The sequence below is a fragment of the Lactuca virosa genome, chromosome 1 (assembly GCF_052849685.1).
Source record: "Lactuca virosa cultivar CGN04683 chromosome 1, Lactuca_virosa_CGN04683_v6, whole genome shotgun sequence".
In the NCBI taxonomy this organism is placed as follows: Eukaryota; Viridiplantae; Streptophyta; class Magnoliopsida; order Asterales; family Asteraceae; genus Lactuca; species Lactuca virosa.
This window is the reverse complement of record NC_136426.1, coordinates 43501995-43526618: the sequence shown is the minus strand read 5'-3', so window position 1 is coordinate 43526618 and position 24624 is coordinate 43501995. Positions and strand designations below refer to the sequence as shown.

The following is a 24624-nucleotide window of genomic DNA, read 5'->3' as shown; positions in this document are numbered from 1 at the left end:
TAAAACTTCACACTAAAAATTGGGTTGCAAATAACACCTTGGTTAATCGATAAAAATAACAACCTACTTTTTATTTATTTTTTCCTCTTTTTAAAAAGCCTGCTTTTTTTTTTTTTTTTTTTTTTTTTTTTTTATTAATCGTAGCAATATATGTATATCAAAGAGGGTAAATATGTATAGTAGGCCATGGCATTTAGAGGTTCATCACTCGTTCAAACGTAGTATTTTGTATTTGCAGGGCACATTTTGCGAGGGTTTAGACTTAAGAATTACAAAACACATTATTAAAGATGCAAAGAAAAATAATGAGCACAATAATTAATCTGGTTCACACAATCAAGATAACCGTGCTACATCCACATAAGAGATGTATTATTCATTTTCTCAACAATACAAAACTTTCTCCACACATATAACCATATTCTACAATTTAGGATCCACATATATCGAAACACCTTTGAAGAAAAACATAGCTTAAAACATGTGTTTACATAATACCGCTAACCAACCAATCTCACTGCCTGTTTACCACAACAACAACAATACCTAATTCCCACAACTGCTAACATGAGGAAGATAAATCACAATGTCCCCAGAGCACAGGGTCACAAAAAGGTATATAGTGGAGCATGGGTACATGAAGATGATCAAGTGTTGTTCTTAGGGGGCGAATTTGCAAATTTCCACGAGATACGTAGAAGAGCTTCACCAGTTCTACAACCAGCAACTTCATCGATAGGCACCGCATTAGAAATTTCTCCAACGTCTTCTTTTGTAAGTTTCACTTTAACTGTACCAACATTCTCATCAAGATTCTTAATCTTAGTTGTCCCTATGTCAAAAAAAGAACCAACAACCAACCAATCAGAAATAGTAACGTACTTTACTCAATATACTCTAATATATTTCTTCTTCTTTACAATGATAACAACTTTGAAAAAGCAAATTATTGTAAACTTACCAGGAATAGGCACTACATCCTCCCCCTGATGAAGAACCCACGCAAGAGCAAGCTGAATAGGGGTACATCTGTGATTTTTTGCCATTGCTTCTACACGATCATAAACAACCTTGTTCTTTGTAAAGTTTTCTCCAGTAAACCTCGGATGTGAACCCTAAGAGAGAATCTTTGATATCAAAAGCTTTTTATACTCCTAACTTTAATACAAAGATATGTAGTTGATCAATTACCAATATACTGTTTTCGGGTACACTTTCTTTAATTGCTTTGCCCCCAAAAAATCCACGCCCAACAGGACTGTATGGAACTATGCCTATTCCAAGTTCCCTTTGCAACAAACAAATTCAGGGCAACATACAAAAACCCAAATGGGAAATAAATCAATAGATTGAATAAAAATAGAAATACACCTGCACAATGGAATCAGTTCTTCCTCAATATCATGGGTCCAAAGGGAATATTCCATTTGTAAAGCAGTGATTGGATGAATGGCATGTGCTCTCCTGATTGTGTCTGCGTTAGCTTCAGATAGCCCGATGTACTTTATCTTACCTTCTTCCACCATCTTTTTAAGTTCTTCCATCTGTATTTCAAAAAAATATATGTAATGCCTGTATGTGAAACTCAAGAAATCAAGGTCCACAAGTGTAAACTTACAGTGTCTTCAATAGGAACAGTTGTGTCAATTCTATGTATATAATAAAGATCAATGTAGTCCACACCCAACCTCTTTAGGCTACCCTCACAACACAAACGGGCATATTCAGGGGTACCTTTGACTTTAATACCAGTGGTTTCAATCTTGAAAATACCAAATTTTGTGGCTAATTGGATCTTGTCTCGAGGTAATTCCTTTAATGCCTGCAGCATTCCAGTTTAATCAACTAGGATAAATGTTTGGCAATGTGATTACATTGGCAAGAATTTCATGAAGATTATGTATATAGCTTTGTTGTTTTGTATAAGGAAATCCAATTACCTTCCCAACTAGTATCTCATTAGCATGCTGAACCCCATATACATCAGCAGTATCAAAGAATGTAATTCCTCTATTAAAAGCTTCCTTGAGCACTTTGATGCCTTCTTTCTCAGGGAGAGGATTGTTATAGATACCTGTAAGCCCCATGCAGCCATACCCTAATCTTGAGACCTGTATAAAGGAAAATGCGGTTGAATGTCTAACAGATCCATATCTAATTTGCAACTTAGAACCATTCTCTCTGTCAGACAATCAGGGTTGATCTTTTGCAGAAAATGTTAAATCAAGGTACATGTTAAGTAGGCTAAGAGCTTATAGAGTTTTATGGATCATAGTTCCAGATTTAACATACTCTCTAGCAATGATCTGATCCGAAAAATGAGATTTGTTTAAAACAGATGAACAGGGTAGCGCTAGGGTTTGAATGTTTGATAGAAGTGTGTGTGTGTGTGTGTGTGTTTTTTTTTTCTCTAAATCGCTTCACAGGAATCTCTGCACCGAGGAGGCAGATCCTATTAATCAAACCAAACGATCACACAAGTTTGGGAATGCACGTAGCAACTAGATAGGAACTTAATCAGAGAATCGGATATGCAAGCAACATAATCCGACAAAATGCAAACAAGATAAATACCAATTAGAATTATGCTACGATCAATGAAAGAGACCAAACTATCGTTTCTGATTTGTGCCAATGAACTAGAATGTGGTGAAACAATGCTGGCTGATCATATATGAAACAGAAAAGGAAAAGATAAATCCAGACTCTGACCTCAAGCCCCTGATTCCCAAGCTTCACTCTAGGCATCTCGAAGGTTGAATTACGCTCCCCCATTCTTGCAATGCTCAAGTCGAGAGTCGAGACTATCGAATGTGGTAGGTGAACTCAGTGATCTTCACCACGTTTCATGGAAGCACGCGAGAGGATCGACTAAGGTAGGTGACCTCAATGCTCGCGTCGCGTCGATAGTCTAGACTGTGGTTGGTAAACTGTAGGAACTGAATTCACTCAATTTCTATGTTGGATTCTCTCTCGTCTGTCAAACGTGGAGTTTTTTTTTTTTTTTTTTTTTTTTTTTTTTTTTGAAAATAGGGTTATTGAAAAAACTATTTATTTATTAGTGTATTTGAAAAATATTTATTGAGATTGATTTTCTAACTCTCTCTTTTATTTTGTCTTTTTACCATTTTATTGGGTCATAGAGATTGATTTTCTGACTCTCTCTTTTATTTCGTCTTTTTACCATTTTATTGGGTCATAGAGATTGATTTTCTTCTTTTCTCTTTTATTTTACTTTTTTGTTGTTCTTTTTTTGTTTTTATAAATAGCAATTTTTTTTTATATTTTCTATCTCTAGAGAAAAAAAAAAACAAACATTTTGATGTTCGGTTCCTACTTGTTTTGCCATCACTTGTTGATGTTTCGGGAGAACTTCTTAAAAGTTAAAACACCAATTTCTATGGTTTTCGTTTGGTAGTATTCGATTTTCATTTATTATATTTAATAATTTTCTAACTTAACTATTAGGCTGAAAGGAGTGGAGGCTCGCTATCGGGTCGCTACTCTCGCTAAGAGGAAGAGAACACCGCCCCCTAGCGCTCGCTAGGGAGCTCGCTAAGGGATGCTCGTCGACTCCATGGCGAGAAGAAAGAGAAAGGGTTGGAAGGATGTGATTGGTGCAAACGATTTCTGGTTCTTCTCCTGCGATTTCATCAACATGAGGTACTGATTTCTCCTTCTTCTTGCTATAATTTCTTCTTTTCTTTTGTAAGTTTTAATGCTCTGTTACTATATTTTATTATGTGATTTACTATGTTTTAAGGTGTTTAAGGCCCTCAAAGTGGGTTTTTACGTTTTGTAAATAGATTAATTTCTCTTTAAAGTTGAAGGAACCGTGTGAACAAAGCTGATTTGCCTTCAAGTTTGTGTTAATGTTGAAGAATTACAATTATAGATTCTCACAGTGTTGTGTTTTTTGTAGCTAAGGTCATTGAAACAAACATGAAGACAAGGTGTTTGATGAAATGCTCAAATGAAAAAAAAAACATTTTATAGTGGTATTGAACTACATTTTCCAAATTTGTAATGCATTGGTATATTTGGACTAAATCCTCTTTGAAGTTTCTCCAAAAGACTTAATCCTTTCTGAATTTTGGAATCATATCTTTAATTTTGCATCTTTAATTTCTCATTTTTATATTCAGGTATATTTTTCTAATCTAATTTTTCTAAATATCTACAGACCAGGTATAATTTTTATGTATTGATATTTGATTTTCTATAATGTTTATGCTTCAGCTAGTAAGGCTTTTGATCCAATAATTTTATGTTTTGTGCTATCTTAATTGCTTATCTGATTGTTTCTTATCTCAAGTCTCCTATTCATGATTAGGATGCTCTTGGTTTGTATTTGGTCTATTGTAATGCACAAACGGATGTTGCATTTTTGTTATATGTGCTTCTAAATGTAAAATATATTGCAGTTTTGTTTTTTGTTTTTGTTTTTTTTTTGTATATGGGTTTGGTCTAAATGTGAAATATATTGCACTTTTGTTAATTAATCTTGAAAATGAAAAAAAAATAGAGTGTTAGGAGTGTTACCACTCTCTTCCAAATGCTAAGAATAAATTGTTAAGAGAGAAAAATGACGTGACACACAAAAAGATGATGTGGCAAGGTGTTAGGAGTGTTACCATTCCCCTTAGTCTTACAATAAAGTTAAAAGGAAATTTTACTTATAAAATAAATAGAAAAGGAAAAGATAGGAGTGTTACCATTCCCCTTAGTCTTACAATAAAGTTAAAAGGAAATTTTACTTATAAAATAAATAAAGGTGTTAGGAGTGTTACCATTCCCCTTAGTCTTACAATAAAGTTAAAAGGAAATTTTACTTATTAAATTTGAAAATGAAAAAAAAATGGAGTGTTAGGAGTGTTACCACTCTCTTCACTCTAGGCATCTCGAAGGTTGAATCCAGACTCTGACCTCAAGCCCCTGATTCCCAAAGATAAATCCAGACTCTGACCTCAAGCCCCTGATTCCCAAGCTTCACTCTAGGCATCTCGAAGGTTGAATTACGCTCCCCCATTGTTGCAATGCTCAAGTCGAGAGTCGAGACTATCGAATGTGGTAGGTGAACTCAGTGATCTTCACCACGTTTCATGGAAGCACGCGAGACGATCGACTAAGGTAGGTGACCTCAATGCTCGCGTCGCGTCGATAGTCTAGACTGTGGTAGGTAAACTGTAGGAACTGAATTCACTCAATTTCTATGTTGGATTCTCTCTCGTCTGTCAAACGTGGAGTTTTTTTTTTTTTTTTTTTTTTTTTTTTTTTTTTTTTTAAAAATAGGGTTATTGAAAAAACTATTTATTTATTAGTGTATTTGAAAAATATTTATTGAGATTGATTTTCTCACTTTCTCTTTTATTTCGTCTTTTTACCATTTTATTGGGTCATAGAGATTGATTTTCTTCTTTTCTCTTTTATTTTACTTTTTTGTTGTTCTTTTTTTGTTTTTATAAATAGCAATTTTTTTTATATTTTCTATCTCTAGAGAAAAAAAAACAAACATTTTGATGTTCGGTTCCTACTTGTTTTGCCATCACTTGTTGATGTTTCGGGAGAACTTCTTAAAAGTTAAAACACCAATTTCTATGGTTTTCGTTTGGTAGTATTCGATTTTCATTTATTATATTTAATAATTTTCTAACTTAACTATTAGGCTGAAAGGAGTGGAGGCTCGCTACCGGGTCACTACTCTCGCTAAGAGGAAGAGAACACCGCCCCCTAGCGCTCGCTAGGGAGCTCGCTAAGGGATGCTCGTCGACTCCATGGCGAGAAGAAAGAGAAAGGGTTGGAAGGATGTGATTGGTGCAAACGATTTCTGGTTCTTCTCCTGCGATTTCATCAACATGAGGTACTGATTTCTCCTTCTTCTTGCTATAATTTCTTCTTTTCTTTTGTAAGTTTTAATGCTCTGTTACTATATTTTATTATGTGATTTACTATATTTTAAGGTGTTTAAGGCCCTCAAAGTGGGTTTTTACGTTTTGTAAATAGATTAATTTCTTTTTAAAGTTGAAGGAACCGTGTGAACAAAGCTGATTTGCCTTCAAGTTTGTGTTAATGTTGAAGAATTACAATTATAGATTCTCACAGTGTTGTGTTTTTTGTAGCTAAGGTCATTGAAACAAACATGAAGACAAGGTGTTTGATGAAATGCTCAAATGAAAAAAAAAACATTTTATAGTGGTATTGAACTACATTTTCCAAATTTGTAATGCATTGGTATATTTGGACTAAATCCTCTTTGAAGTTTCTCCAAAAGACTTAATCCTTTCTGAATTTTGGAATCATATCTTTAATTTTGCATCTTTAATTTCTCATTTTTATGTTCAGGTATATTTTTCTAATCTAATTTTTCTAAATATCTACAGACCAATGGTATAATTTTTATGTATTGATATTTGATTTTCTATAATGTTTATGCTTCAGCTAGTAAGGCTTTTGATCCAATAATTTTATGTTTTGTGCTATCTTAATTGCTTATCTGATTGTTTCTTATCTCAAGTCTCCTATTCATGATTAGGATGCTCTTGGTTTGTATTTGGTCTATTGTAATGCACAAACGGATGTTGCATTTTTGTTATATGTGCTTCTAAATGTAAAATATATTGCAGTTTTGTTTTTTGTTTTTGTTTTTTTTTTTTGTATATGGGTTTGGTCTAAATGTGAAATATATTGCACTTTTGTTAATTAAATTTGAAAATGAAAAAAAAATGGAGTGTTAGGAGTGTTACCACTCTCTTCCAAATGCTAAGAATAAATTGTTAAGAGAGAAAAATGACGTGACACACAAAAAGATGATGTGGCAAGGTGTTAGGAGTGTTACCATTCCCCTTAATCTTACAATAAAGTTAAAAGAAAATTTTACTTATAAAATAAATAGATAATTAAAACCACATGCATGTTGCAAAATTACAATTTCAAAATCCAAAAAAGACACCAAATAAACATCACATAGGTCTAGTTGCCACAATGTGTTACCAAATTCATACACCTTAATACAACACTTTTATACAATTAAAATGTATTTCAGTATTTTTGTGACAGCAACAAAGTGTCACAAATGTAACAAATCAGCAACAATATAAATAAGATAAATACTCATTAGCTTTAACAACAACTTCAAAGTGTCTCTATAACCCAGTAAACACTATTTTAGCTTTTTAATAAACTTCATCGTCATGTTGTGTCATAAAAACATATTTTTTTAACAATGTTTTGATTAAGATCAATTTCATACACTTTGACACTTTAAAATTGATATTTATTATACATGTTATATTGTCATTAAAAAACTAATTTGACAAAATATTAACATATTAAATATAATTATTTTTATAGTTTTCATATCAAAACCGTCTAAACAATATATTTAATAATGAATCTAATTAAGCATCGGTTTTTATTTTTACTAAAATCAAACTATTTAATTTAAATTGATTTAAGAATAATATTTAAATATACTATATACATATATGTTTATCTTGATAAAAAGAATTTTGGACACCTTTTTTCCGTCCAATTCTTGAACAATAAAAAAGTTTACCTCCCTTTTTTTATGTGAATAATAACAGATTAAGATGTTGAAAAAGAAAATCTTTTATTGTGTCGAAATGATGATATCCAAAAAAAAACGGACAAAAGAATATTGTTATTTAAAAAAAACAGCACACAAAAAATGTTATTTAAAATTAAAAAAAACAATAAAAATGTGAAATAAAAGAGAAAGACAGAAAAAACAGATATTTAAAATAGGAAAACATTAAGAAAAACTAAAAAATAAAGAAAAAATGTTATGCTATTGGACTTTTGATATGGTTAGTCCATATTGTTTTCTTTTGTTGGATTCGTAGTTCCTCGTCATATGAAAAGATCTAGGGGTGAGCAAAAACCGATCCGACAAAAGAAAAACCGACAAAACCGCAATAAACCGCAACCGAAAAACCGAAACCGATGCAAAAACCATTGGTGCGGATTTAATTTTTGCAAAAACCGAAAGTCAACGGTGCGGTGCGGTTTTTATCCAAAAAACCGGTCCACCAAAACCGAACCGCACCGCAAGCGTGTATAGTAATAAATCAATTAATATATTATAATGTAAAATACTTATAAACGATAATATACTTTTATATGTATACTGGGGTGCAAAAAAAATTTCTATTGTTAGCCAAATGTACTAATCGACATGTGTAATAAGCTTGTAACAAATTAAGTCATATTCAACCAACCTTCGATTATTAATTATTTTAAGCTACTTATAATTTTTGATTATGTATTTTTGTTTTAGGCTGGAAATGAATGGTTTCAAAAATGAAAAAAAATCACAATACAAGCTTACATGCTCATGGTTTTCAGTTCTTACGCTTTTAGAAAACCGCTCCAATAAACATAAAAAACTGCACCAAAGTCTAGACACTATTTAAAACCGAAACCGCACCAATACAAACCGAAACCGCATTTAAAAACCGTAAAACCGAACCGTTGCAAAACCGCACCCAACGGTTTTAAGAATGAAAAAACCGCACCATACGGTTTGCGGTTTGGTTTGGCCTTAAAACCGCACCAAACCGCACCATGCTCACCCCTAAAAATATCATCTTCCCTTTTAATATGTTTTTCTTTTTCCTTTTTAGTTATTAATATATTCTAATAATAATATAAAAAAATACCCCATACCTTATCCTCTCTCCCTTTCTCTCAAACGTATGGTGGTGGCTTAGTGTTTTAGTTTTAGTTGCTCCGGTGATGATGGAAGGATGAAAGATATTGGTAGCTCTGGTCTCCATGTCATCTCGGGACGGTGTTTCATGGTGTTCGTTTGCCGTCTCATCATGTCAGTTGTCGGGGCTACTTACATATTTATTATATACTCTAGGGACATCAAATCCTCCCTTGGGTATGATCAAAGCACCCTTAATCTCCTTAGCACTTTCAAAGACTAGGTGGCAATATCGGTATCATCTTCGGGTTAATTAATGAAATCTCACCAACATGGGTGGTCCTCCTCCTTGGCATCGACATGAACTTCTTTGGGTACTTTCATGATTTGGATGGTAGTAACCATAAATATTGCACAACTACATGTTTGAAAAATGTTTTTGTTCATTTTCATAGGTGCAAATTCACAAATGTTTGCTAATACATGTGTAACACCCATAAAAAATCAAGCAAATTTAAAACTTTTCAACCATTCAAAACCATTAAGTTATTACAAAGCGTTTTCAAAATAGTTTAGACATCAGAGTATCCCAGAAATCAAGATCATAAAAATGTGAGGAGGTGCACGATCACGCCTTCACCTTCCCGCGGTCATCTGAGGTACCTGAAACAAATCCAACAACTGTAAGCCTGAAGCTTAATGAGTTTCCCCCAACATACCCGCACAACAAGTAACACACATATAATAACAGCATACTATGGGCCCAATCAACCATCGGGTTGGAATGCCCCAGGCCCTTAACCATCAGGTTGGAATGCCAACATACTACGGGTCCAATCATCCTCGGGATGGTATACCCTCGGCCCATAACCATCGGGTTAGAATGCCCACATACTATGAGTCCAATCATCCTCGGGATGGAATACTCCCGGCCCACAACCATCGGGTTGGAATGCCCTGGTCTGTTGGCCCTCGCACAAAGTAGATAAGCCTCAACCCACAATCAATCATGTGCACATATATCAGATAATCACATAACAGTCTACAGACAGACAAACCGATCTACAGATCACTAAGCATAGCAACATCCTATCTACCAGGATACCAATCTAACTGATCATAACCACATATAACATCCTATCTACCAGGATATCGATCTAACAGATCACACTAGCAATAAAGCAGGATAACAATCCAAATGGCCGACCTTGGTGCCTTCGACCCTTGAGTATAGTGAGGAAAACTCACCTCACAAGTAGCTCGGGATGATAATGTCAAACTCCCCAAATACAACTCCAAACTCAAAAACCTACATCCACCAATAGTCTGTTGGATTAGTGTCTAAGTCCATAACTATAATTGGTATGACTTGACCCGACCTGGCATGGTTCATTTGGGTTGCACTTCACCAGAACAATTTGTATGGATAGACTTATGAGAAAAGGATATTTATGATTTATTAATATATTATAAGTTATAATATATTAATATGAAATCATATTATTTAATTAGTAATTGATCAAGAATTAATTTGGAATTAATTTAGTGATCAAAAGAGACTAATTAAATATGGACTCTTATATATATATATATATATATATATATATATATATATATATATATATATATATATATATATATATATATGGAATGGGCCAAGGTTTATTTAGGATGGGCTAAAAGTGTATGGAAGTCCATGGATAGTCCATGGAGCTTTTAACTCATGGATCCTATGTAAATGAAAGGTCATGGGTATTAGGGTTTACATGGATGTAACTCTAATCCTCCATAATATATAAAGGGGTTATTGGCTCACAAAATTGGCACTAGAGTGTGTGAAAGAAAAGGTGGCCGATTTTAGTGAGCTCCATATTCTCTCAAGTTCTTCCAAGTTATATTCTCTCAAGTTCTTCCAAGTTGTTGATGGTGATTTGTGATTCCACTTGAGGCTTCCACACTATTGGGGCTAAACTCTTAAGGCCAAATGCATCAAGACTTCCAGCCATATGATAAGGTATGCATTCTATCTAGTTTTGTTAACCTAGTATATATGATTGTATGCTAGTTAGTGCAATACCTTGGAAAAATGATATTTGCATGTATAATTAGTGAAAACATAGATCCAAGGTATTTAGGGTTGCATGAACACCTTAGGAGTGTTAGAATGCTCAAAACCCAACAGTGGTATCGGAGCCTAGGCTTGTTTTCAATTATACTTGATGCAAATTGCTGAAAAAGCTGAAAAAAAAAACGATTTTCTGGCTGTCTGGGCACTGGACTCGCCGAGTCCATGAAGAAAATCATCCTACTCGTCGAGTAGGTTCATACACTCGACGAGTAGGAGCCCCTGACAGCATATTTTCAACTTTCAAGGCTGGAATTGGTCTAGAATCATTACCTTAAACTGTTTTGGACTTATAAAACCTGTTTTTGATGTGGTAATGATCATTCTAATCCAATTCAAAAGATAATTGTCAAAAGTTTCATGTTTTGTATTAGTTTAATGATTAGGCTAATTACATGAAAAATTGTTTGATTTGAATTGTCTTGTTCATATGAGTTTAATCAAAATTATGAATATTGCTAGACATGTTTGTGATAGTTGTTTTCAATCCAAATTAATCTAAAAGTTATTCATAATATGTGTTTTTGTAACTTGTCCTCAAGTTATATGAAAAGTCACATTAAAAAGGTTATTAAAACCATAGGTTAAGAAACTTGAAGAGTCTTTTCCTCATAAATAGTTTTATGAACTCCATAACTTGTCCTCAAGTTATGGATGTTCAAGAGTCTCTTCATTAAAAGTTTTAAAATCCTACATTAAACTCATATGTTATGAAAATGAAAGGTTTTGAATAGTTTCAAAACTTTCCCTCAAGTTTTGGAATTTGTAAGGTCTCACACACATTAATGCTTTAATTCCAAACCCTAGAATTTTAAAAGTTAAAATTCAAACTTTATGGACTTCGTTAAATTAATTAAAGTGTTTAATTAAAAAAGTTAATAGTTCCATAATGACATGGTTTAAGTTTAATTAAATTAAGAGTATAGTTTAATTAATAAGATTAAACCACCAAGTATTTTAAATGTGTAAAATACACTCTTATACTATTATAATATTAAAAGTTAATACTTATATATATGTATAAGAGTAAAGTCAATCTTACCGTTAGTAGGCCTCATTCACGAAGCCAATCTCTAAGGGGAGTATAAGGTTACTGCCTATAAAATGGCAGTTTAATGGGTTTCCACTCTCACCCACCGCTTCCTTGACTGGTGGAGGGTCGTTAGCCGAACGGGTAGGAAAGGACTATAATTCTCCCTTCATTAAAAGTATAATGATAAATACTAAGTAACTAAACACTTATAAATTCCCAATCTTAGTTACTTAGGAAAATGTGAAATGGTGCTAACCCATGAAATTACACTTTGCACTTTTGTTAAGTCGTTAGTGGAGCGTGTGTGGTTAACCGGCACACTAACATGGGACTGACAATGTGTGGTAAAGGGCGACTTAAGTTTTATCATAGATCGGTGGAGCGTGTGTGGTTAACCGGCACATCGATTAGGTGATAAAATTAAGGGTACCAAGTCAATTTGCACGGTATTTCACACCTTGTTTGTGATCCTCGGCATCCCAGTCACAAACTTGAGAGGGCACAATCGAGATTCAAACATGCCATTGAAAGTTCAATGTATCTCAAAAGATCTAGGAGTTTCAATCCAATTAAAACTTAATTATATTTTGTTTTTCATGGTGGAAATTGGTAAATCGTCATTTACCTACCTTCAAATATTTTGTAGCTTGGATTACGGCATCCCCCTTCCAAGTTATAAAATAGTTTGTTGGGTCCTAGCCTTAATATTTCATATTGGGTGTTATGTTAAGGACTTAAATCAACTGAAACTTGAATTTCTCCCATTATAGATGTCTAGTTAAGACAACTATGGTCTTCCTAAATCTTTAGGAACAAGCCTTCCTAATGAAGATGATATCCCACATGGGAATCAAGGTGAAAGATTAATCCCTTTGTTGTGCATTAATGGGATTGGAAATCATGCTTCACTTCCTCCACCTCCTCCAATTATTCTCCCTATCCCACAAGTTCAAATACTTGAAAAGTTCATGGTCACTCAATCCCTATTGGCAAGCCGGGAGAGTCGGGTGTCGAAGTCTCGAGGTAGCTGGCTGTTGACTTGGTTCTTCAGTCACACCCTGATGACAGATCGGACATGACCCTTAATGATCTTACATATTTGCTTGATGCTGCTAAATCAACAATGATTTGGAGCAATGGTAAAGCAAATTTGATTGGAATATCTACTTCCCATGCTTCCATGGACATTGGTAATGGTAATATTGAAAGTGCATAAAAACTTTCTCTTCCCAATGGAAAGGGATTAGCCATGGTCAAGTAATTTGACCTAATGGTAAAGAGAAAGGCTAAGTCTGAGATAGTCTCGTGTACCATTTCCAAAAGAGTCCATATATTTAGTTTGCCAAAAGAAGGGCATTGGTTGCGAAGCTGCCAGATTTACCTAAAAGATATGGTAAAGTCCATTATCTAACTCTATTAAGTATCTTTTGGAAGATTCTTAATACATAATGTAATCTAATTACAGTTTGATGTGTTAGAGAATCGAAGGAAGCTTAAAGAAAGAGTATGTTGATTCTGATCGCGAAGATGGTTCGGTGATCAGAATTTTGAGCAACTGCTTAAGAGTTACGCTAGATTGCTTAGGAATAGATATCAACATAGTTTTCATATGTATTTGCATTGTAACGATAAGATTTTTCCGCAAGTTTTAAAATAAAAGAAAAAGAAAAATTTTGATTTATTTTAAGTATCCTTACAATGGCATTTGTGAAAAATTGTTGTTTATATGTTTCCATTGATAGCAATATTGGAAAAATGGATTTGATTCTTTCATTTGTGGTAATGTCATAATTTATCAAATAAGGAAAGGTTCTCATCACCCAAGTTTCAGTTAGACAGAAACTTGGAATCATGCAAGTTGTATTGTGTGTTGAATGAGAATTTTCATATTTGGGAAATTAAGACTAAGTCCTTGTTCACATGTATGTGTGAGTCAAGTGAAGGACTAAAGGATTGGGTACACTTGGTTGTGCGCTGGTCAAGTCCACCACAAGGAATGATAAGATTATTCGTCATGATTTACTAAAGTTTAGTAAATACAGTTATGCTTACAAGTTTAAGTATAATTTTGAACATTGGAAAAGTTTCAATGTATGGCAGGACGAATAAGAAGAATCAAATTAGGCAGAAAGATAAAAGTTTCTCCATTCTGAAAAGATGGGAGAGTACTTGAGTATCTTGTTTTATGATTATCTTAGTGATTATGAAACCATATCACAATTGTTTCTCTAAGGACACCTTAGTGCATTTGTTTGGCTAAGGAGTGGAATCATGTATTGTTGAAATGGTTAAATCAAAAGATAAATCATACTTCGTTCCAAAAAATCAAGTCTTAGAGTCATACTCTAAGATTGTGACTTGAGTGACATAATCTTTAGAAAGTTTATAACACTTATCAAATGTAGAGTAACATGGTTCTTACTCTTGTACATTTGAAATTGGTAAGTTGTGATGTTTTAGATAAGACAAAGACCAACTAAGACCAATTGTAAGAAGTGTTTAACTTGATAAGAATCCACACTAACTCTTGAATATTTGTTTTGTCAAGGAATGGTTCTTGACAAAAATAATCTTATATGTCAAGAGGACAGTGGGAGTCTTAAAGATCTTGAATAGTTTCAAGAACTAATCAAGAGTAAACCTATTGTTAATCACTAGCACACAACTTGAGGTTTGTAACCCATTGTCTTGACATATTTATGTTTATGTGCCCATTCCAGTTTAAGTTGACTATGCTTGTGAGTTCTGTAAGTTCTCAATTGTTTGCATAACAACCTGGAAGGGATGGTAGGCCCTTGTGCTGCCGGGTGGCAAGAAAAATGAGATTGAATAAGTTCAGTCCATATGAGTTTGGATTTGTCACTAACCTTGTCTTGTGATTAAGGTTATGACAAATTCACATGGATAGGAACACTTACACCATAAAAAAAATCTAAGTGTCATAAGGTTTCTCTCCGATTCATGAAAATGATGGTGAGGAAACTCTTTCACTAAGTAGATTTTAAGTAGATAGCAATTGTGATATTTGCATTCTCAAAGTCATTAGTGGAGCGCGTGTGGTTAACCGACACACTAGCATGGACTTGTGAGAATGGAAGAAGTTCTAAACATTATGATTACGGCATCCCTCTTGTTTAGACAAACATGTGAGCTATCCAAGGAAAGGTGTATGATTTTGATAAAGTTTTATCAAAGCATCTCGTATCAGAAATCAGAATTTTGGTAAGAAAGTCAATAAAGTATTGATTTCAAGAAGTCCAACTGATTTCTGGATACATGTCAGAGTTAGTGGGATCATAAGTGTTATGCTAATAATCATCATGTTAGTGGGAGCATGATTATTATGTTAAGTGTTGCAAGTTATCAATGTTAATTATAGAAAACAAAAGTTTCAATTCGGGTTTGAAAAGTTGTTTTGCTATAATTAAGGGAGAGGATTTTATACTTCATTCCAATTCTACAAGCTTAGATTGAGATTTTAATCAGCTTTAGTCAAGGATATATATGAATGTTATGTTGGAATGGTTCAACATAAGGAAATTCTATATATGTGGCGTTTTCAAAATTCAATTATGATTACGGCATCCCTCTTCATAGTTCGAATTGTGAGAACATGGCAAATAAAATTTTTATAGCATGAATCGTGTCCCATATGCTTCGGGTATAGGATCGATTACATCCATTCTAAAATTTCAAAATGATTAGGGCATTAAGAGGGAAAAAGGAATAGAACCGGATATGACTAAAATGATTAAGCAATTGTCGAGGACAATCTGAGGTTTACCAAAGATTGGCTGCTCGTGGACAATTGGAAGTATAGTGTTAAACTTTGGAAAGGACCATATTAACATATTCTGAAAAGAGGCAACTCTTGTTTAGAAGTGATAGTCACAATGGTAATATGGAATTATTTCCATAGGTGGAAGTTATTCTCTGAATCTGTGTAAGATTAGAAAACTTAATGCAAAGAAGGATGTTCAAAGGAATGTACTTTTAATATGAGACTTCGTTTCATGGAATTGATCTCCATTGGAATACTTTGTAATGTCTGTTGCCAAGTCTTTGTGACTTTTGTGCATAGTCATTACAAGATAATCATTGCATATAAGTTTAGGATCTAACAGATTACGGTAAATGGCAAGAATTTGATATTCTTACATTTACAAAGTAAGGATTGGGATTGTGAAATGAGAATCATTGAAATATTGTCAATCGATATGTTTCATAAAGTAAGGATCATAGACAAACATAGTGTGCATACTTGGAGTATGACATAACTATTGTCTGGACAAACATAGTGTGCATGCTTGGAGCATGGCATAACTATTGTTTTAATTCAAGTATTAAGTTGATGAATCAAAACATTGAATAATGAGTAATCAATATGGTGCTTAGATAAAAGGTGTTTTATTTACTCTCAAAGTGTTGGGGCCATATAGTATTAGTATTATTCTTGTGTTTCACTTTGCATGTTTTGACTTCCAGAATAACTAGGTCGTTCTTCCCGAATGACTAAGTTATTCAAACCATCCACAGTCGGTCATATGTTGGAAGTAGATATGAATCAAGACTGTCATGAATCTGGCTTGTAAGATTTGTCTAAGGTGCATTAGACATAGCAATGGTTGCTACAACATTCATGAGTGCTCATAAGTTCTGAGTATTGGATTAAACCCACGCTCATTTGACTCACTTCATGGATTTTATCACGAGTGAATCATGAGACGATAATATCTTATATTCTTCAAACCTAGAGATATGAGTTGTTGACTATGAGTTGGTTATATATTGATTGTACGAAAACGCATCAGTAACTTGATGTTATAAAACGTGCCTTTGTGTATGATTCAACAAGTAGTTAGTATAAGCATATGAGTCAAAGTTTATCCATTCCTTTTAACTCATAAGGATAAAAGCGATATCTGTGGGCCCCTCGATGATTTAGTGATGACACCCTAAGTGCTTGGCCAAGCCTGGACTGATTTGATTTGTTCAATTAGTCAGTTGTCATAAATCGAAAATCAGGAAACAACAAATGGACAGAGAGAATGATTATAATCCATGTCTCAGTCCATATGATATCTAGAATGGAGGAATATATGATCACTTATCAAATGGACGCGTCATTTGATTTGTTCAGAGTTCGACAGCGGCTTTAAGAGCTACAATTTCTAGTCAGATTATGAAGTCGTACTTACAATAATAGTTATTAGACTTATCCAAGTGGGAGATTGTTGGATTAGTGTCTAAGTCCATAACTATAATTGGTATGACTTGACCCGACCCGGCATGGTCCATTTGGGTTGCACTTCACCAGAACAATTTGTATGGATAGACTTATGAGAAAAGGATATTTATGATTTATTAATATATTATAAGTTATAATATATTAATAAGAAATCATATTATTTAATTAGTAATTGATCAAGAATTAATTTGGAATTAATTTAGTGATCAAAAGAGGCTAATTAAATATGGACTCTTATATATATATATATATATATATATATATATATATATATATATATATATATATATATATATATATATATGGAATGGGCCAAGGTTTATTTAGGATGAGCTAAAAGTGTATGGAAGTCCATGGATAGTCCATGGAGCTTTTAACCTATGGATCTTATGTAAATGAAAGGTCATGGGTATTAGAGTTTACATGGATGTAACCCTAATCCTCCATAATATATAAAGGGGTTCTTGGCTCACAAAATTGGCACTAGAGTGTGTGAAAGAAAAGGTGGCCGATTTTAGTGAGCTCCATATTCTCTCAAGTTCTTCCAAGTTGTTGATGGTGATTTGTGATTCCACTTGAGGCTTCCACACTATTGGGGCTAAGCTCTTAAGGCCAAATGCATCAAGACTTCCAGCCATATGATAAGGTATGTATTCTATCTAGTTTTGTTAACCTAGTACAAATGATTGTATGCTAGTTAGTGCAATACCTTGGAAAAATGATATTTGCATGTATAATTAGTGAAAACATAGATCCAAGGTATTTAGGGTTGCATGAACACCTTAGGAGTGTTAGAATGCTCAAAACCCAACATAGTCCACTTCCATAAATTTCCAAATTACTAAAATACCCCCAGAAGTCAAACTGGTCAACCCTTGGTCAAAGTCAAAGTCAACGATCAAGGTCAACAGTCCATGCTGACCCAACTCATCGAGTGTAGCTAACTGACTCGTCGAGTTCCTTCAGAACTCAATAAGTCGTGAAAAACCTAGTCGACTCGCCGAGTTTCCAGACAACTCGTCGAGTCCATGTGGTGTCCAAATGTCGGGAAAAACCCTGACTAACTCGTCGAGTCATCTTACTGACTTGCCGAGTCCGTGCAGAAACCAAAAACGGTCAATCTTCATCCTACTCGTCGAGTTGACCATGCAACTCATCGAGTTCCTTCAGTCCATTTCTCATTCAGATGCTTTTACGTAAAACCAAAGCTCCAAACTGTAGATCTAGGTTCCTAGGGTGTTGTTATTGTTGGGTTTTAGGTACTATAACACTCTTATGGTGCACATACAACCCTAGTAGCTTTGGATCTAAGTTTTCTCTAGTTATACATGCAACAATAATTTCAAAAGCATAAAGCCTACAACTAGCATACAGTTTGACATATGAATCACAAAAGTAAGTTAGAAGATTACCTCTTGTTGTAGCTTGTTGAATTTGGCCTTTCAAGAGCTTAGCACCCCAAGTGTTGTGCCTCAAACAAGTCACAAACATCATGAACAATTGGAGAATATTGAGAGAGAGGTTAGGCACCAAGAAATCCTCCACACTCTTGTAATGTCACTCTTAGGACCGATTTTGGCTAAAGGGGTTACACATATATAGTGTAGAATTCCAAGAGTTATGTGTAACCCTAATTCTTACACTTAGGCTTATGATCCATAACCTACATGGACTAATAATTTATGGACTTTCACATAAGCTTAGCCCATTACAAATTAATCATGGATCACTAGCCCAAACCATATGTCTCACTGATTTACATAATCAGCCCCCGCTAATTTAATTAGTCTCTTTTGACCACTAAATTAATTCCAAATTAATTCTTGATCAATACTAATTAAATAATATGATTTCTCAATTAATATATTATACTTATAATATATTAATAAATCACAAATAACCTCTTACTCAAATATCCATCCTATCAAATTGTCCTGATGAAGGCAACCCGAAATGGATCATGCTACTATCGGGTCAAGTACATACCAATTATAGTTATGGGCTTAGACACCTAATCCAACAGTCTCCCACTTGGATAAGTCTAATAACTATTATTGCAAGTACGACTCCAAAATCCGATTAGCAATCGTAACTCTCAAAAGTCGTTGTCGAACTCTGATCTTATTAGATAAGGGATCATATATTCCTCCATTCTAGATATCGTATGAACTGAGACATGGATTATAATCATTCTCTCTGTTCATGTGTTGTTTCCCGATTTCCGATTTATGACGACTGACTAATTGAACAAATCAAATCAGTCCAGGCTTGGCCAAGCGCTTAGGGTGTCATCACTAAATCATCAAGGGGCCCATAGATATCGTTTTTATCCCTCTTAGGGTAAAAGGAATGGATAAATTCGACTCATGTGCTTGGTCTATTTACTTATCAAATCACACACAATAATATGTTTTATAACACCAAGTTACTGGTGTGTTTACATATGTCAATGTGTAACCGAATTGTAAACTACAACTCATATCTCTCAGTTTCAAGAATATAAGATATTATCGTCTCACAATCACTCGTGATAAAATCCATGAAGTGATTCACATGAGCGTGAGTTTAATCCAATACTCAAATCTTATTACAGGAGTACTCATGAATACTGCAGCAAACTTGTGCTATGTCTAACACTTTAGACAATCTACAGACGGATTCATGACAGTGTAGCTTCAATACCTACTTCCAAAGTATGATCGATTGTGGATAGTTTGAATAATCTTATTATTCGGGAAGTCAAAACATGCGAAGTGAAACACAAGAATAATCGAATCCAATATGGTCTCAAAACTTTTGAATATAAATAAAACACTTTTTATTTAATCACCATATTGATTACACATTATTCATTGTATAATGTTTCGATTAATCAACTTAATACTTGAATCAAAACAATAGTTATCCCATGCTCCAAGCATGCACACTATGTTTACCTATGGTCCTTACTTTGTGAAATAAATCAATTGTAAACATTTCCAATGACACTCATTTCACAATTCCAAATCCTTATCGTAAGTGTGAGAATACCAAGTCCTTGCCACGTACTTACTTTAATCTATTAGATTCTAAGCTTATATGCAGTGATCCTTTTGTAATGACTATGTACACAAGTAACAGAGACTTTGCCAATTACAAAACTTTCCATTGGAGATTGTTACAGGACAATTCCATAGATACGGAGTACCATATTCAAAGTACATTTCTTTGAACATTTCTTGCATAAAAGTTTCTAACTTACTCATAGATTCTTGATATCCAACTCCCATTATGGAAATTTTCCCATAATTGCCATATGACTATCGATTCTTAATAGAATCACATCTATTCAAAATCATATTAATATGGTCCATTCATTACTATACTTCCAACTATCCTTAAGCAACCAATCCTTAGCGAACCTCAGATCGTCCTTGACAGTTGTTTAGTAACTTTAGTCATATACAGTTCTGGTCCATTTTCCCCCTTAATACCCTATGCATTTGGAAAATTCAGAACACATGAATATTATAGCACATGTAATCGATCCTATACCTGAAGCATATGGGATACGATACATAATGTTTTACATAAAGACGCGATACTTTAGCAGTCTCTTGCTATAACATTCCCATATATAGAATTTCCTTATGTCGAATCTTTTCAACATAACATTCATATATGTCCTTGACTAAATTTGATTAAAATCTCAATCTAAACTTTTAGAATTGAAATAAAGTATAAGTTCCTCTCCCTTAATTATAGCAAAACAACTTTTCAAACCCTGCAACTTTGCGAATTGAAACCTTTGTTTTCTATAATTAATATTGCTAACTCGCAACACTTACCATAATAATTATGCTCCCACTAGCATAATAATTATTATCTTACTAGAATAACACTTATGCTCCCACTAGCTTTGACATGTACCCAGAAATAAGTTGGACTTCTAGAAATCAATACTTTATTGACTTTCTTACCAAAGTTCAGCTTTCTGATACAAGATGCTTCGATAAGCCTTTATCTAGGCTTCTCAAACTCATACACCTTTCCTTAGATAGCTCACATGTGTGTCTAAACAATTTTAGAACTTACAACAATAAGTCTCAAATGTTTAGACCTTTTGCCATTTCTCACAATTCGAACTATGAAGAGGGATGTCGTAATCATAATCGAATTTGAGAATGCAAATATCACAATTGCTATTTCCTTAAAATCTACTTAGTGAAAGCGTTTCCTCAAAATCATTTTCATGAATTGGAGAGAAACCTTATGACACTTAGATTTTATGGTGTATGTGTTCCTATCCATGTGAATTTGTCATAACCATAATCACAAGACATGGTTAGTGACACATCCAAACTCATATGGACTGAACTTGTTCAATCTTAATTTCTTGCCATTTGGAATGGTCACAAAAACAAGAATATGTCAACACGATAGGTTACAAACCTCAAGTCGTGCGCTAGTGATTAACAATATGTTTACTCTTGATTAGTTCTTGAAACTTTTCAAGATCTTTAAGACTCCCACTAACCTATTGACATATAAGATTCTCTTTGTCAAGAAACCTTACTTGACAAAAAAATATTCAAGAGTTAGTGCGGTTTCTTATCAAGACAAACACTTCTGACAATTGGTATTAGTTGGTCTTTGTTTTATCCAAAACATCACAACTTACCAATTTCAAATGTACAAGAGTAAGTAGCATTTTACTCTACATTTGATGAGTGTTATAAACCTATTTAAGATATGTCACTCAAGTTACAATCTTGGAGTACGACTCTAAGACTCGATTTTGGAACGAAGTATGATTCACCTTTTGATTTAACCATTTCAACAATTCACGATTCCTCTTTTTAGCCATACAAATGCACTAATATGTCCTTAGATGATCAATTGTGATAAGGTTCCATAATCACTAAGATGATCATAAAACACGATACTCAAGTACTCTCTCTTCCTTTCAGATTGGAGAAACTTTTATCTTTCTGCCTAATTTGATTCTTCTTATTCGTTTTGCCACACATTGAAACTTTTACAATGATTCAAGATTACACTTAATCTTGTAAGTATAACCATGTTTACTAAACTTTTAGTAAATCATAACGAATAGTTTTGTCGTTCTTTGTGGTGGACCTGACCTGTGCACAACCAGGTGTACCCGATCCCCTAGTCCTTCACTTGACTCACATATACATGTGAACAAGGAATTAGTCTTAATTTCCCAAAGACGAAGGTTCTCATTCATCATACAATACAAGTTGCATGATTCCAAGTTTCTATCCAATTGAGACTTGGTGATGAGACTCTTTCCTTATTTGGTAAATTTAGACACTACCACAAATGAAAGAATCAAATCCATATCGCTAAAAATAGAAACATAAAAACATCAATTTTCACAAATGCCATTGCAAGGAAATATAAATAAGATAAAATCAAAATTCTTTATTTATTTATAAAACGCGGAAAATCTTGTCCTTACAATGCAAGTACATATGAAAACTATGTCGCTACATATTTCTAAGCAATCTATCATAACTCCTAAGCAGCAGCTCAAAATTCTGAACATCGAACTATGCGATCGAAATCCATCTCTTCGCGATCAGAATCAGCTTACTCTTCTGTCAAGCTTCCTTTCTCTTCTTTGATCCTTCAAAACATCAAAATGCAATCTTATCACATCATGTATTAAGAATCTATAAGTAGGAACTTAATAGAGTTAGATAGTGAACTTACCTAAAACAGAGTCATAGACTTTGACTTTACCATCTCTTAGATCTCTCAGGTAGTCTAGGCATCTTTGCAACCAATGCCCCTTCTCTTGGCAATAGAAACAAACAAACTCTTTTGGAATGGTACACGGGACAATCTCAGACTTAGCCTTTACTTTTCCCAATGAAAGACAAATCTTTTCTGGAGTTACAATGTTTCCATTGTCAATGTCCATGGAAGTTTGGGAAGTAGATCTTCCAATCAAAATTGCATTACCAGTGCGCCAAATCATTGCTGATTCAACAGCAATTAGCAAATAGGTAAGATCAATAAGGGACATGTTGTGGTCTGTCATATAGTAGTATTTAATGAACTCACCATATGACTTAGGAAGTGATTGAATAACCAAGTCAACAACCAACTTCCTTGACACAACGACTCCTAACATTCCCAGACTGTTAATGTGTGACTTCATCTCCAAGACTGTACACACACAGATCTTCAATCTTGGTGTTTGCTAGCCAATAGGGACCTTGAACTTTTCAAGTCGACGAACATGTGGGTTAGGGAGAATTATTGGAGGAGGTGGAGGAAGTGAAGTATGATTTCTGGGAACATCATCTTCATGAGAAAAGCTTTTTCCAAATGGTTCGGGAGGACCATAGTTGTCAACACTAGACATCTACAAGGGAGAAATTAAAGTTAGTTGATTTAGTCCTTAATATAACACCCAAATGAAATATTAAGGCTAGGAACCAACACAATATTCTACAATTCGGAAGAGGGATGCCGTAATCCAATTGTAAAATATTTGAAGGTAGGTAAATGACGATTTACCAATTTCCACCATGAAAAACAAAAATGAATTTTAGGTTTTAAATTAATTGAAATTACTAGATTCTTTGAGATTTATTGAACTTTTCAATGGCACGTTTAAATCTCGATTCCGCCCTTCAAGTTTGTGACTGAGATGCCGAGGATCACAAACAAGGTGTGAATAACCATGCAAATTAGCTTGGTACTCTCGATGTTACATATCACCTAATCAATGTGCCGGTTAACCACACACGCTCCATTGATCCATGATTAACACCAAGCTACCCTTTTCCACACATTGTTAGTCCCAAATTAGTGTGTCGGTTAACCACACACGCTCCACTAACGACTTAACAAGGTGCAAAGGGCAATTTCATGGGTTAGCACCAAATTCACATTTTTCCTAAGTAACTAATATTGGGAATTTATAATTGTTTAGTTACTTTGTATTTCATTATACTTATAGTGGGAGGTTGTGTCCTATCCTACCCGTTCGGCTAACGACCATCCACCAATCAAGGAAGCGGTGGGTGAGAGTGGACACCCATTCAACTACCATTTTATAGGTAGTTTCCTTATACCCCCTTATAGATTGGCTTCGTGAATGAGGCCTACTAACGGTAAAACTGACCTTTTAATTATACATATATAATATAGTAGACTTTTAATTTTATATAGTATAAGGGTGTATTTTAAACTTTTAAAATACTTGATGGTTTAATCTATTAATAAATTGTACTCTTAATTTAATTAAACTTAAACCATATGATTATTGATTTAATAATACTCTTTTAATTAAACATTTAATTAACTATTAATAAAGTCCATAAGAGTTAATTGAACTATTCAAAGAACATCAAGATGCTAAATCAAATTAAAATTATTTAATTAATTTTCAGTTATGAACCCACGAGTTACATTTTTGAAAACTTTTCAAATTAGTAGGGTTTCTATGAATTCAATGTTTCTTAATTGAGACTTTTCAACTTTTAAAACTTGAGGGCAAGTTTTGTAATTCTTGAAAAACTTTTGAACTTCAT

General features: G+C 33.8%; 1 protein-coding gene across 1 annotated transcript; it reads right to left on the bottom strand.

Moving 5' to 3' along the window:
* Positions 1-342: 342 nt before the first annotated feature.
* On the bottom strand, positions 343-2949 carry LOC145115792 (perakine reductase-like). Its single transcript, XM_079052179.1, has 7 exons — positions 2713-2949; positions 1941-2111; positions 1619-1822; positions 1372-1544; positions 1192-1288; positions 962-1115; positions 343-832 (listed from the first exon to the last, which is right to left on the bottom strand). The coding sequence occupies exons 1-7, from the start codon at positions 2773-2775 to the stop codon at positions 648-650; spliced, it is 1047 nt and encodes a 348-aa protein (XP_078908305.1). The 5' UTR covers positions 2776-2949; the 3' UTR covers positions 343-647.
* Positions 2950-24624: the final 21675 nt, after the last annotated feature.

Excerpts from the sequence above, each read along its gene's own strand:
- LOC145115792 (XM_079052179.1), bottom strand. The coding sequence starts at position 2,775 with ATGGGGGAGCGTAATTCAACCTTCGAGATGCCTAGAGTGAAGCTTGGG. Across the intron at positions 1,823-1,940 it reads ATGAGATACTAGTTGGGAAG|GCATTAAAGGAATTACCTCG; the intron begins GTAATTGGATTT and ends GGAATGCTGCAG. Across the intron at positions 1,545-1,618 it reads CTGTTCCTATTGAAGACACT|ATGGAAGAACTTAAAAAGAT; the intron begins GTAAGTTTACAC and ends TTTGAAATACAG.